Source organism: Eurytemora carolleeae, unplaced genomic scaffold (assembly GCF_000591075.1).
Source record: "Eurytemora carolleeae unplaced genomic scaffold, Eaff_2.0 scaffold670, whole genome shotgun sequence".
Taxonomy (NCBI): domain Eukaryota; kingdom Metazoa; phylum Arthropoda; class Copepoda; order Calanoida; family Temoridae; genus Eurytemora; species Eurytemora carolleeae.
Window position 1 is genome coordinate 19,262 of NW_019396860.1, and position 15,526 is coordinate 34,787.

Genomic DNA, 15,526 nt, shown 5'->3' on the forward strand with positions numbered 1-15,526 from the left:
AGTTTAGTTGATTACAGAGTGTATGTATAAAAACTTCACCTTTGGCAATTTTGAATGCACAAACATGGCAGACCATATTTTGTAAATGGTATGATTAGAGTTATTTCGAGATAATTGTTTCATGAAAATATTGTTGTAGAATAAATGGCGCAAACTATTTGAAAGGTCGAAGACGACTTTCAAGTCTTTCTAAAAGGTAAAGAAATTCCGCTTTATCAAGAACTAGCCTGGGAACCCAGCGTTGCCCAGGTTACTCATAGTTTCTCCAGCCGTTTATCCGCACTTGGTCGTAAATAAGGAATTTAGCTATTTGTGCATATATAAAAGTCAACACACATAACTTAGAATCTGAAAACCAAGCTAAGAACATTCCCGCGGTTCTCCAATCAAATTTTGAGGCAAATCGGTCCAGGGGTTCGATCGAGTTATGATCGGACATCAAAACAAACAAACAGAGATTATAACTGTATATATAGATATGACTGAAAATAAATACCTCTGAATAGACCTCCTTCTCCTGTTCAGACAGCGTTATCTCGTGTAAAATCATATTCTTGTCTGGCAGGTTGACCAGACTCTTCCCAGTCAAATTACTCTTCTGATCCTACAACATAAAATAAAAAATTTGCTAATATGTTAAAGCTTCAATCAAATTCAATTAATTTTGTGTGGAACCATAGGTAATGGGTATTAGGTATAAAGATTTTCTCCTCATTTCTGAAAAAAAAATCAAATTTCTCTTATAAGATTTTCACTGAAGTAATGGCAAAAAATATGTTAGGCATTTTCTTGATCTAGTGAGAAAGGTATGTGATTGTAAGAATGCATCAAATCCAGCTAAATTAATACTTTAGGAATGTCTCATTCACAAGTTTGCATGAATGAGAGGATAAATACATTAATAAATAAAGATATAAATGAAGGGGTGAAGGGATAAAAAAGGTTAAATGAATGAAAGGATGAATACATTAATGAATGAAAGGATGAATACATTAATGAATGAAAGGATGAATACATTAATGAATGAAAGGATGAATACATTATTGAATGAAAGGATGAATGAATTAATTAATGAATGAATGAATGAATGAATGAATTAATGAATAAAAGAATGAATAAAGATGAACATGATAAATGAAGGAATAACTGAAGATTTGACTGAAGGGATAAAGGGATAAAAAAATGTTAAATGAATAAAAGGATTAATAAATTCAAGTCAGCATCATTGCTAGCACTGACTCTCCATTGTTAAACAGCCCCTGGCCCCCACGTCTCAAATATTGTAAATATGTTTTGAAATTTATATATACTTGAGAAAAATATATGTTTATGCTTATGTTTATGTGGTATTGATTCTCAGGACTCCTATTGGAGTATAATGAGAATTTCTTGATTTAACTGTAAATGATTTTAGTTCACTATAGTTCTGGCCATCATTGTTCATATCATTCACATTTTCACATGTTCATCGTACATTCTTTTGATACTGTCTACATTCTTGGCATTCTGAATAGTTGCAGGTAAATTATTCCATGGTTGGACAACTCGATTGCTGAAAAATTTCCTTCGAATTTCACCTTTGCATTGTTTTATTTGTAGATTCATATAGTTGTCAGATTGACGAGTGGTTCTTAGGCTGATGTCTTGGACCCTGGTAAGCCATATATCTGGATTAACAGCTATCTTATGGGGGACCTTTAGGAGGCAAGAAATGGGATGAGAGATACTGGTACCTTGTAAAGGAGACGGAGACCAACCAGAGATTTTAGATTTGCTACGTGACCTCCCTGTTGCTGCCGGTCTTGCAGTCCGGAGAGATTTACAGGGAATAGAGGAGTTTTATTCTTTGGTCTCTGGTGAGGATGTCAGTCTGGAGAGAGGTTTTTTGGATCTCACTACGTTAGCAACCCTAGCCGGTTACAAGTTCCACTCCAAGAACCTGACAGCCATGGGGGTGCAGGTCATGGGGACGTTGTCGAACAAGACGGTGTCAATGGGTGATAATCTGTGGAGATTGGGGTGGAGTAGGATTCCAGAGGCCCTACAATGTTATGCGTTGGGTGATATCAAGTTTGGATTTGTGACTTACAATGTGTTGGCTGGCTTGCTTTTGAGAGACATGTTCCCTGACCCTGATGTAGTGTGCAGGTTCCTGGAATGTAGTCAGATTACTGGAGTAAATTGGTTCCTAGAGTTCGTCCTGCAGAGTCTAGAAGGAGTGAGTTATCACCAGACGGTGGAGGATTTAGCTCTGACAAGGGAGGATATGATCAGATCTTTACGGTTCAGGGATGATAAAGGGAAACTGTGTGATGTGTCTCCACCCTTTGTTAAGCTATGGTTGGAGCTTCTAGGTCCCTGGCCATCAGTAACGTTCGGAGGATGCAGGTTTATGATCCAATGCAGATGATGGTTCTTAACCCAGATCCAAGTTCTTGCTAGAGCTCAGATCCAGTGGTCTGGTGGTAGAGTTTTAAGAGATCTCAGGGAGGATGATCGGGAGTATTCCAGGTTTGGGTTATCTCTGAAGGAGATCGGAGATCAAACCTGGAGAGAACCTGTGTCAGAGATATGGAGAATGGTTGGTCCTGAAGGAGTGAGGGTTCCCCTACTGGAGTTTGATATCAGCTCCACTAAACCATGTGAAATCGGGAGAAGGTGCACTGAGATAGGTCGGTGTCAGAGATGGTCTTTGGTAGAGTGGGCCAGAATGAACCCTGATCGATTAAGAGGTTTCTTCGCGAGGATGATTCGAGATCCGTGGTTCCAGACTCATTATGCCAACATGTATGATGCAATGAGATTATGTTATAGGAGGATGTGTGATGAGGATGCTCCTAGAGCTAAGAAGGTGGAGGTGCAGCTGAACAATACCGTGAGGAAGTCACTTGAGGTGGAGACAAAAGGGTTGGAGAGAGCTAGGGCTGTGGTTGGAGTTAGGGAACAGAGAGTGGAGTACCTGCCTGATCTGAGTAAGGATTGGACTTTCAAGGAGAGGACTAGGTGGACTGTGGAGGTCCCTGTTCTACCTGGTTGGAAACTTAGAGGTGGTAGGAAGAGAGCAAGGAGCGTGTCTCGGTCCAAGGTTGGAGATGAGAAGGTGAAGAGTAAGAGCTTGAGAAAACTTGCAAGAGTTGGTCCTGTTAGTATTGCAGCGTCAATCCAGTCTGCATCCCAGCCTGATCCAGGAGTACCTGGAGCAAGGAGTGGGTTCGTGGACCAGGATGACGGGCTTCATGAGGATGCGGAGATGGAAGATGTTGTCATCCTTAATGAGGATGATCTGGAGGAGCCTGTTGGGTCGGCTCTGAGTTCAGGTTTACCTGTGGAGTCAATGGAGTTGAATGTTCAGGGTCCTGTTCCCAAGAAGAAGAGACTGTCTAGTGCTCCGAAGGTTTCCAGGAATGTGAGAGTGAGAACTTATGATGAGCTCATGGAGGGGAGTGGCGAGTTAGCTTATGATGATATGGATTTTGAGTTTGAGATTTCTAAGGAGGTGGAGGAGATTGAAGTTTAAGTGATAAAGACGCTTGTGTTAGCCTCCTATAAGGAAATTGATCTTAGTGACTTTTTTTCAGGTTTAAGTGATGATAAACTAGGAGTTTTAGAAGCCAGTCGCGGGGTGCAACTGAACTTTTTTCTCTTTGGTGGGGAGTGTTACGCGACCAAGGGTCTCGTATATAATGAAAGGATAGTTCACCCCTGACGTTGTGTTCCCTCGGAGTACTGCGGCGCCCCTGAGATTCGTACTGTGTATGCAAGACCGGCCTAAGAAGAAAGCCGGACAGAACTAGTTTTAGTTGTGTTTATATTCTCTGTACACTTTAGTTCATACGAGTCGGATTTTATACCAGTTGGTTTTTTGATTTTTAATGGCGTCATTTGTCGTTATTTTTTGATCTTTTTGTTCACGTGATATTTTGTGGAGGCGCAACCTGGTATGTTTTTTTATGATACATTTATTAAAGGAGTATTTAGAATAATGTAAAATCTACAGGTTTTTTATGCCCTATTGAGTTTGTTTTGTGTATTTATTGTATTTCTTCTCTGATTATACGTTTTGCTTATTGTGAGGGCTTTTTCCTGTAGTAAAATATAAAAAAGGGACTTAGGATTATGTTTTTTAGTTGAATTTTTTCCTGCTGTACTGAATAAATCCTGAGTTCCATATTGAATTATTCAACATGAAGAGAGCAGACGAAAGTTACGACAAACCATCGCAAAATACCACAAGGTTCTTTTTACATATATAGCCCGTAGTTGCGTAACATCACCATTGAACCATTCATGTAATAGGTGTAATTATTATTATTTCTGCCAACATGTAGAACCTTACATTTGGGAATATTAAATTCCATACCCCAGTTCTGAGACCAAATTTTTCAACCAATTCAGTACATTTCCAGAAATACCCAATGTTTCGGCTTTCTTCAACAATTTATTTTTAGGTACTTTATCAAAGGCTTTAGAGAAATCAAGATAGATTATGTCCAGAGCATTGCCATCATCATATTTGGATGTGAGAAATTCCATAAATTCCAACAAGTTGGTTAAGCAAGATTTATTCTTAAGAAAACCATGTTGGTTGTTGAATAACAACTTCTGTGATGTTAAATGTTCAACAAGCTTGTCTCGAATGATGGATTCCATTATTTTTCCACAAATACTGGTCAGGGACACAGGTCTGTAATTGGATGCAATTGATTTATCACCTTTTTTAAATATTGGGGTGACAATAGCCTCCCGCCAGCTTAAAGGAACTATTCCAGATTCAATTGATTTGTTGAAGATTATTTCCAATGGTTTACATATCAGGTGGCTCATTACTTGAATTTGTTTAACAGTTATTTCATCATTTCCTGGAGCTGAAGTAGGTTTTAATTTTATAATTTTTTCCACGATAACCTCCTTTGTAAATATAAGTGAGTTTAGTTGATTACAGAGTACATGTTTGACAGGTGGTGGACCATCAACACCATTATCCTGAGTAAAAATCCTTGCAAATCAGGAATTCAAAATGTTTGCCATTTCATTATCATTTGTTACTAAGTCACCATTGTCATTCCTGAGAGGACCAATCCCAGTTTTGGACCTGAGCTGAAAACTTTAGAATGAAATATCCATTTTTCCGATCGATTAGCTTCTCTGGAGTTTAAATTCATGTGGAGAACAAGCAATATTTAAACTGGATATTAAGAAAAAGAGTGGTTTAAGCCTTAATCCTGATATCCACCATTCTAAAGTTTTCAGCTCTGGTTCTACTCTTTACATAACTGCTGAACTGCCTGATATTACTTTTTTTTTGACAAGCTAGTTTTTTCTCAAAATTCTTTTTTGCATTTTTTACCAAGTTTTTTACCTTTTTTACTGAATCTTTGTAGTTCTTCTGATTAGCTGGTGATTTTGACTCTTTAAACTTGTTGTACAGTCTCTGTTTTCTTCTGCTCTCTTGTAAAACTTTCCTGTTCATCCACAATGGTTTAAAGTTTGAACGTCTGTTCTTCTTTGGTACATGTTTGTCAGTAGCTTCCTTTATTTTCTCTGCGAGTTTATCCCAAGATTCCTCGGCATTTAGACTAGAGAGCTCGGCAGTCCAGTTTATATGCTTCATGTCCTCTAACAATGCTTGTTCGTCTGCTTTAGACCAATCATAAACATACTGGACTGATTTGTTAGAAATGCTTTTATGATGAAATTCTACCAAAATTGCAGTGTGATCACTTCTCCCAATGGGACCAATGTCAGTTATACTTGCTACTTTTTCAGGCTTTTTAGTCAATAATAAATCAAGTGTATTACCTTTTGAGTGTGTGGGAAACGTTATCATTTGGCTTAAAAAGTTGGTCTGTGTTGCTTCTAGAAATTCTCTTCCCTTAAGATCTGAAGAAAGATTTTCCCAGTCTATCTTTGGAAGGTTTATGTCACCAATCATTACTGAATTGTTATTCATGTTTCTTACTAATTCACATAGTTTGCTTGAGTTACTGTTGCTAGAGTTTGGGGATCTGTAAACAGCTATGATATTTATTGATTCACTACCACTTTCACTTGTCAAAACATTAAAACTACAGTATTGATTAAAATCAGAGTTAAAGTTGTCAGTAGATAAAACCGTTAGGCCTAGCCTAACATAAACAATGATACCACCACCAATTCCATTCACTGTGTCCTGTCTATCCTTTCTTAGCGATTCTTCAATAGTATAGCCAGGTATTTGAAGAATGTCACTTGATATATTACTATTGCACCATGTTTCTGTTAAAATCACAATATCAGGATCAATTTCATTTAGGGTACAGGAAAGTTCATTAAGTTTACTTTGAATACTTTGTACATTAGCATAGAGGACTTTAAGTTTATCATGTGGGTTTATTTCTTGCTGGGATTTTGTTCTTCCAATCCCTCTGTTGTGTCCCCTGACCTGGTCTTCCTCTTGTGCCCCCCAACTTGCTGATTCACTGATTTGGGTGGGCGACCTTGACCCTTGCCTTGGGTTCCCTAGCTGGGTTGGTCTTCTAGTCTCTTCCTATAATTTGATTTTCATGTGAAATTATTTAATGAAAGGATGAATAAAGATGAAAATGCTCAAGGAGTGAATAAATCAATAAATCAATAAATAAACGAATACCTTAGTTCTCCTGAGTAGTAAGGATTTGATCAAAGTATTCATCCTCTCTGTAGACTGAACAGATTTGTTTTCAACCCATCTTTTCCAAACATAAAAGAATGAATAAAGATGAACATGATAAATGAAGGAATAACTGAAGATTTGACTGAAGGGATAAAGGGATAAAAAAATGTTAAATGAATAAAATGATTAATAAATTCAAGTCAGCATCATTGCTAGCACTGACTCTCCATTGTTAAACAGCCCCTGGCCCCCACGTCTCAAGTATTGTAAATACTAAATATGTTTTGAAATTTATAAAAACTTGAGAAAAGTATATAATTTGATTTTCATGTGAAATTATTTAATGAAAGGATGAATAAAGATGAAAATGCTCAAAGAGTGAATAAATCAATAAATCAATAAATAAACAAATACCTTAGTTCTCCTGAGTAGTAAGGATTTGATCAAAGTATTCATCCTCTCTGTAGACTGAACAGATTTGTTTTCAACCCATCTTTTCCAAACCATGTACTCGTCAAACGGTGCGCAGCGTAGGAACCTGATAATAAACAGCTTTAGTTATGATTTTAGTCCAATGAACATTGAAGAAAACAATTGTGCAGTGTACACTGTACACATAAATATTTATTTTATTTTCCAAGCTACTCGTAACACTATTTAATTAAAACAAAATACATATAATATTGCTTAATGTCACGTTAAAAGGTCCCATTCTAAACAAGAATTAGTTTTTAACACTTGTGGAAAAATATTTTTAGTTGCTATAGTCAATTTATTATTAAATTAAATATTATGATATGTTTTAAATTGTGAATGAACAACTGACAGCAAACAGTAGTTGTCTGTCCTACTGCTCAAGCAAGGAATTTGAACAGTGGATCTTTGTTTTTTTATCTATCTTTATACTAAAGCTCTTCGCTCATATATATTATATATTTGTAAATATATATTAATATATTATATATATATAAATGTTTGCTGTAGCTGGCCAAACGGCTAAACCAAGTTGGCTGAATTTTTTTTTTGTTATTCAATAATCGTAATTTATTTTAATATTTGATTTTTTCCCCCAAGTGTTTCTTTAATTCCACGGGCAAAGCAGACATTTCAACTATTTTGACAATATATATTAAGTTACAAAGCTGTAACTTCCCTCCTTATAGATGTCCCTGTGAACTAACCTAATAAGGGAGTACATGTCCAGTTCTTTATTCTGTATTGGTGTTCCAGTCACACACCACCTCCTTGCAGCCTTTAGTTTGCAGACAGCTTGAGATTGAAGACTCTTCGGGTTCCTAAAAGATAAAATAATATTAAATATTTTCATTGTAAACCAAAAGGATAATATTCAATATTTTCAATATGTACCTAAATGATAAAATAATATTTAATATTATCATTGTAAACCTAAAAGATATTATGATAATCTTATGAGGAAAAAATGTAATAATGGAAATTCTTAAACGAGATGAAATAATCTTGATGTATTTTTTAACGAAGGCCGCAGGCATGAGTTAAAGAATGCATCAAGATTATTTCATCGAGTTTAAGAATTCCATTGTTACATTTTTATCCTCATAAGATTAATATTATATCATATTTGTGAGGTTCCATGGGCACATACCCAAGAAATTATACTATAAAATAATTCTAGTGAAATCCGATTATTTCAAGTTGGAACAGTTCACATAATGAAAGGTTGCAAATAAGTTTTATGCTCTTGTTCTGACTATCACGGTTTTTATTTTTCTAATGCTAAAATGTTAAAAAAAAAACATTTTAAAAGTAAACATTGGTGCTTAATTTGAAAGTAATACATGTGGTGTGATTGTTTCCTTAGTTTAGTTTGTTTGTTAACCAATTTCTAAAAGCATTCTTAAACGCAAGGAAGCGAACAATATTAAAATTGTTCCTCCTGAACCGTGTAATAATGGGAATTCTTACACGATAGCTTTACTACTATAGAACCGAACAGATATGATATAATATTCAATATTGTCATTGTAAACCTAAAAGATAAAAAAATATTCAATATTTTCATTGTAAACCTAACAGATAATATTCAATATTTTCATTGTAAACCAAAAAGATAATATTCAATATTTTCATTATAAACCTAAATGATAAAATAATATTCAATATTATCATTGTAAACCAAAAATATAATATTCAATATTGTCATTGTAAACCTAAAAGATAAAAAATATTTAATATTTTCATTGTAAACCAATAAGAAAATATTCTATATTTTTATTATAATCCTAAAAGATAAAATAATATTCAATATTTTCTTTGTAAACCTAAAAGATAATATTCAATATTTTCAATAAAAACCTAAAAGATAATATTCAATATTTTCATTATTAACCTAAAAACTAAAATAATATTCAATATTTTCATTATAAACCAAAAAGATAAAATTATATTCAATATTTTCATTATGAACCTAAAAGATAAAATAATATTCAATATTTTCATTATAAACCAAAAAGATAAAATAATATTCTATATTTTCATTATAAACCAAAAAGATAAAATTATATTCAATATTTTCATTATGAACCTAAAAGATAAAATATTTTCATTATAAACCAAAAAGATAAAATAATATTCTATATTTTCATTATAAACCTAAAAGATAATATTCAATATTTTCATTATAAACCTAAATAGACTCTGAACGAAATGGATAAAACTATATCTGACTGAATACAAAGAATTTTAAATAATATATACAAGTTCTAGCTTTATATTGATTTATTTTACTAAAAAGTTATACTTAAGCGATATTCCCACCTAAAAAGTTCCTAACATAATGGCCGATGAAGTAGAGTTTGTAAAGAAAGTATTGGTAATCAATCGATCAATCAATCTATCAATCAATCTATCAAAAAGTGAGGGACACACTACTTACTACAATTTCCCCTGATTTTAATAAAACTATTATATTCCTAAATTTTTGAAGATTAAAGGATTCCCAGATTTAAAAAAAAACTAAAATGGAGCTGTCTTGAACAGACTTCTTTTTTCAAGGGGACTTAGCGGACCACGTTGGCCATAAATAAGTTTTGTCTGCTAGATGCGCTCACTCCTATTTTATTGTATGCAAGGTTGTCCTTTGATAATAATAATAATGAAAAGAGGGATGCTGGTAATACCTGATGGTGTGCGCTTCATCTAATATAATCCTCTCAAAGGCCAGGGAGAGGATTTTCCCCTTCTTAACCTCCATCTCATCAGCAGCTACCATAGCTTCCAACTTCTTGGGTTCCTTAATTAATAATTATATACAGCAGCTACCATAGCATCCAACTTCTTGGGTTCCTGAATTATTAATTATATCTCATCAGCAGCTACCATAGCTTCCAGCTTCTTGGGTTCCTTTATTAATAATTATATCTCATAAGCAGCTACCATAGCTTTCAGCTTTTTGAGTTCCTTAATTAATAATTATATCTCATCAGCAGCTCCGAAAGCTTCCAGCTTCCTGGGTTCCTTAATTGATAATTATATACTGCAGCTTCCAAAGCTTCCAGCTTCTTGGGTTTCTTAATTATTAATTATGTCTCATAAGCAGCGACCACAGCTCCCAGCGTCTTGGGTTCCTTAATTAATAATTATATTTCATAGCATCTACCATAGCTTCCAGCTTCTTGGGTTCCTTAACTAATAATTATATACAGCAGCTACCATAGCTTCCAGCTTCTTGGGTTCATTAATTAATAATTATATACAGCAGCTACCATAGCTTACAGCTTCTTGGGTTCCTTAATTAATAATTATATACAACAGCTACCATAGCTTCCAGCTTCTTGGGTTCCTTCATTAATTATTATATACAGCAGCTATCATAGCTTCCAGCTTCTTGGGTTCCTTAATTAATTATTATATACAGCAGCTACCATAGCTTCCAGCTTCTTGGGTTACCTTATTATTAATTATATACAGCAGCCACCATAGCTCCCAGCGTCTTGGGTTCCTTAATTAATAATTATATTGCATAGCAGCTACCATAGCTTCCAGCTTCTTGAATTACTAATTATTAATTATATACATTAGCAACCATAGCTTCCAGCTTCTTGGGTTACTTAATTAATAATTATATCTCATCAGCAGCTACCATAGCATCCAGCTTCTTGGGTTCCTTAATTAATAATTATATACAGCAGCTACCATAGCATAGCATAGTTCTTGGGTTCCTTAATAATTATATACAGCAGCTAACATAACATCCAGCTTCTTGGGTTCATTAATTAATAATTATATACAGCAGCTACCATAGCTTCCAGCTTCTTGGGTTTCTTAATTAATAATTATATACAGCAGCTACCATAGCTTCCAGCTTCTTGGGTTCTTTAATTAATGATTATATACAGCAGCTACCATACCTACCAGCTTCTTGGGTTCCTTAATTAATAATTATATACAGCAGCTACCATAGCTTCCAGATTCTTGGGTTCCTTAATTAATAATTATATCTCATCAGCAGCTACCGTAGCTTCCAGCTTCTTGGGTTCCTTAATTAATAATTATATGCAGCAGCTACCATAGCTTCCAGCTTCTTGGGTTCCTTAATTAAAAAATGATCAGTGTGGAAAATATTGTCAAATTTCTAGATTGAAAACTGTTTCATCATGATGTTTTCCGCCATTATTTCTATTCCAGAAGTCCTTATGTAACTTACTCAAAAAAATCAACTGAAATATTTAATTTTTAATGATTATAAGTTTATAACATAGATATCTCATTTATTTTTGATAATTCACAGTTTTTTAATGTAAATGAAAGGTTAATAAAAACATATTAACAATTTCAGGACTAATATGCAAACTTTTTACATTTGCCATATTTTGAGCGGGTCATATGAGTAATGTTTTGTTTTATCTAGGATATATCTTGATGTCTTTGGTTAAAGTAAACAAATTTTAAAATTTTGATTTAGATTATTCAGTTTTAGAACTCATAAAAACATTTTACTGGTCAAAAACCATGTTGTTACAACTTTCATGTTTTAAATAATAATACCTTGAATGCATCTCCTAGCTCTGCCTTGACCTCGGATAAGATGACCCCATAAGTTGTTATGATGACGTCATAGCGGGACATCTCTCTAGCACTAGATTTCCTTTAATCAACATGTTCTTATTCAGAGATAATCAGGATATAGTTAGTGTTAACAATCTTAAAATTAACTGCGGTTCATCTTGTCCAGTCATGTCCAGTCATGTCCAGTCATGTCCAGTCATGTCCAGTCATGTCCAGTCATGTCCAGTCTTGTCCAGTCATGTCCAGTCTTGTCCAGTCTTGTCCAGTCTTGTCCAGTCTTGTCCAGTCATGTCCAGTCATGTCCAGTCATATCCAGTCATGTCCAGTCCTGTCCAGCCATGTCCAGTCTTGTCCAGTCATGTCCAGTCATGTCAAGTCATGTCCAGTCATTTCCCGTCTTTTCCTGTAATTTTCATTTCATTTTTTTCTTTTTTCTTGTCCTATTTTGTCTGTTCTTGTCCTATTTTGTCTGTTCTTGTCCTATTTTGTCTGTTCTTGTCCTATTTTGTCTTTTCTTGTCCTATTTTGTCTTTTCTTGTCCTATTTTGTCTTTTCTTGTCCTATTTTGTCTTTTCTTGTCCTATTTTGTCTTTTCTTGTCCTATTTTGTCTTTTCTTGTCCTATTTTGTCTTTTCTTGTCCTATTTTGTCTTTTCTTGTCCTATTTTGTCTTTTCTTGTCCTATTTTGTCTTTTCTTGTCCTATTTTGTCTTTTCTTGTCCTATTTTGTCTTTTCTTGTCCTATTTTGTCTTTTCTTGTCCTATTTTGTCTTTTCTTGTCCTATTTTGTCTTTTCTTGTCCTATTTTGAAATTTTTATTTCCTTTCCTGTCTTATCTTTTATTCCACCCTATGCCTGGCATTATATCCCACCCTATCACGTCCTATGCCTGGCATTATATCCCACCCTATCACGTCCTATGCCTGGAATTATATCCCACCCAATCACGTCCTATGCCTGGAATTATATCCCACCCTATCACGTTCTATGCCTGGCATTATATCCCACCCTATCACGTCCTATGCTTGGAATTATATCCCACCCTATCACGTCACGTCCTATGCCTGGCATTATATCCCACCTATCATTCCCATCTCATTCATTAGTTAAAATTTTTATCAACAGTGCAGTTTATAAAAAGGCAGATATTCAAAAGTTTAGAAAATAAAAATATGTCTACTAAATTAGGGGTGTTTAGATGAATTTATCCAGGGGGGGGGGTTTCTTAATTTATTTTGCTAAAAACCCATTGGGGCTTAAAAATCCTCTGGAACTAATGAATGTTGATTTGAAGGGATTAAGCGCTTAATCTGACTAGTATTTTTACAATTTTCCTTTGACTGATATCAAATTAGTTATGGACTTCAATTGGGTCGAATCTCTCATTTGATAAATCATTAGACAATCCATAAGTAATTAATTTAATCCATCGGCCCAGAAAAGCTCCAGATGAAAACAATGATAGATGATGATAACAACAAGAACATCCCTTGCTCCAGCTCCATGATAAACAAGAACACAGAGAATACCAGATTTAACCTAAATAAATATAAAAATAAAATTTAATGAATCTTGTTTAGGAAAAATGTTAAGGGTAAAAATCTTGCAAGTTAATTCCTATTTTTTATTTCTCCCCCTGCATTTCTTTTTAAAAACTGACCTAACATTATTTGAAACGATTTCAGTTCCTGGAAACTGGAAACGTATCTCAAATGGTTCTCCATTTACTAAGTTTATATTCAACTCACATTGTACCCTTGTAAACCTTTACGTTAGATCCTTTAGTAAGATTGTAATGAATAATTGTTTTTTGAACAAAATATTTTTTATTTTTCTAGGATTATAGTTTTAACAACATTTACATATATTAATAACTTTGTTTATGCATGAAAAATCAGTTTTACAAATATATATGAGCTATATTTTTATAGCTAGATGTATCGTCGATTTGATTCGAGAAATTAAAGATAGATTTATTAAATATATTTTTACAAATCATTTTTCAATGTCTGGAAATAAATCTGGGCATAGTTTTTTGGCGTTTTTTGCAATGGAGTTTTTTACATTTGTGTAAATAATAATGTTGAGAGACTTTGCTTAAACAAAAACTGTAGTGTAACACTATATTTGTTAACCTTAATATACCTAGATATATTACTTTGTACATAGTCTGTAAATCTGAATGTGCTCATAAGTAACTACGCAAAACTTGTATTGCGATTAACCTAACCTAGCTACGTCTGTAAATAACTACTTCAACCTCTGTATTGTGATTAGCTTAACTACATGAGTATATAGTGGGGTGGGGTGGGTAGTGTGCGACACCAGAGCTGAAAACTTCAGAATCAGATATTCTTATTCACGATCACTTTATCTGATTATCAAATGTAAAAACTTTAGATTTTCTTCTTGTAATCCTCTTTTTGGATATTTCTACTGTATAAAAGTTACGTTTGATAACAATTACAGATAAAATGCTATATCAATTGGACTAATATCCGAGTAATTAAAGTCAGCTGTTCACAAGCCAGCTTTTAGAGCATTAAAACAAACATAAAATTAATCATGTTAATATAAAATTATTAAAAACATATTTTAGGACTATTGTCATTTTGAACGTTAGTATTAATAAACATTAATTCAAAACTTACGTTTGTTCAATCGATGTTTAGTTCAATTGATATGAATGACACCGTCAACACCAGAAATCCAAACCGGTTTTTCAAAAGTTAAAGGGTACATTTTAACATGATAGCTGATTGGTTGAATTTAATACTTCTTTCTACTATATTGAATGCATATTAAAATAATCGTCGGTTTAGTAAAACCAGGAGGCATTAATCTTGATGTCCATCATTCTAAAGTTTTCAGCTCAGTTCTTATTAGCTCACTGAAGTTAAGCACACTTGTCCACAGCCAGTAACTAGATTGGTTTTCAGGGTTTAATTCCCGTACTTCACACACATCTAAGGCTAGGATTTTCAATAATGAGCACATAAGGCCATTGGGAGTGTGTACTTCCACCCGCTTGGACTTATATCATTGCACAATGTCATGCTAACAGCCAATCCTAACCGTATGCAATTGTATACAAACGGGATTGCCTGAAGGGTGGGTAATTGTGGCCTCTATGAGGCTGCAGACATTTTTAATAAAATAAAGAACATCATAAAACTTGTAATTAAATTGATTAATTGAACTTGTGAGATAGAACCCAAAAGACATTTAGTTGGAATAGACTCAGCTTTGATTACAATGTGAGAGTAATTACTTCTTGGTTAGCAAACAAGAAGCTTCCTGAATCCCTTTTATTGAAAGATATAATTTGGGAACTGATACAGATAAAGTTGTGTCTGGATTGACATTGAAACTAAAGTATTGTTGAAATGAATCTTGAATAATAGATACATGCAAAGACGGAAGTATATTCATCATTTATATTTGTCTAAAGCAAAATTACATTAAACAATATAAAACTAATACTCTTTTCTCTCATATCGCATTTTATAATTGGCAGGGTTTGCCAAAAAACAGGTGCAATACTAGACTTTTAGCATGAGTATAGTTTAGCTATTCAGAGGTGGTTTTCAGAAAAGAGGTTTCTTGGTCCCAGTCAAGTGTTTTTCGTTTTTCTAAAAATGTGGTATGATGACAGTACTGCAAGGCTTGATAGATTTTCACACATTGATTTGAAACTAGCACTGGGTTTGCAGAACTTATGCAGTTTCTTTAGAATCGCCTTATTTGATGGTGAGATATATCCTCTTGAGTCGATTTCAAAAGGATGAACAGACACATCCCTAGTTGTTATATCTGTGATAAAATGTTCATACTTGTTCATCTTTTGAGT

At 33.9% G+C, this 15,526-nt stretch overlaps 1 protein-coding gene across 4 annotated transcripts in view; it reads right to left on the bottom strand.

The window, feature by feature from the left end:
• The window catches only part of LOC111709476 (transcription termination factor 2), a 38,181-nt gene that overhangs the window by 5,399 nt on the left and 17,256 nt on the right, over positions 1–15,526 (bottom strand). The window contains exons 8-16 of one of the 4 annotated variants that reach the window (XM_023483143.1): positions 13,166–13,215; positions 11,657–11,756; positions 11,192–11,201; positions 9,790–9,859; positions 7,813–7,926; positions 7,125–7,169; positions 6,629–6,707; positions 6,422–6,526; positions 497–604 (exon numbers count right to left, since the gene is read on the bottom strand). In XM_023483143.1, coding sequence (XP_023338911.1) covers positions 497–604; positions 6,422–6,526; positions 6,629–6,707; positions 7,125–7,169; positions 7,813–7,926; positions 9,790–9,859; positions 11,192–11,201; positions 11,657–11,756; positions 13,166–13,215 — 681 coding nt within the window. Of the gene's footprint in view, positions 1–496; positions 605–6,421; positions 6,527–6,628; positions 6,708–7,045; positions 7,170–7,812; positions 7,927–9,789; positions 9,903–11,191; positions 11,202–11,656; positions 11,757–13,165; positions 13,216–15,526 lie in introns of all 4 variants that reach the window. The other 3 variants (XM_023483142.1, XM_023483144.1, XM_023483145.1) reach the window with 3 other exon arrangements.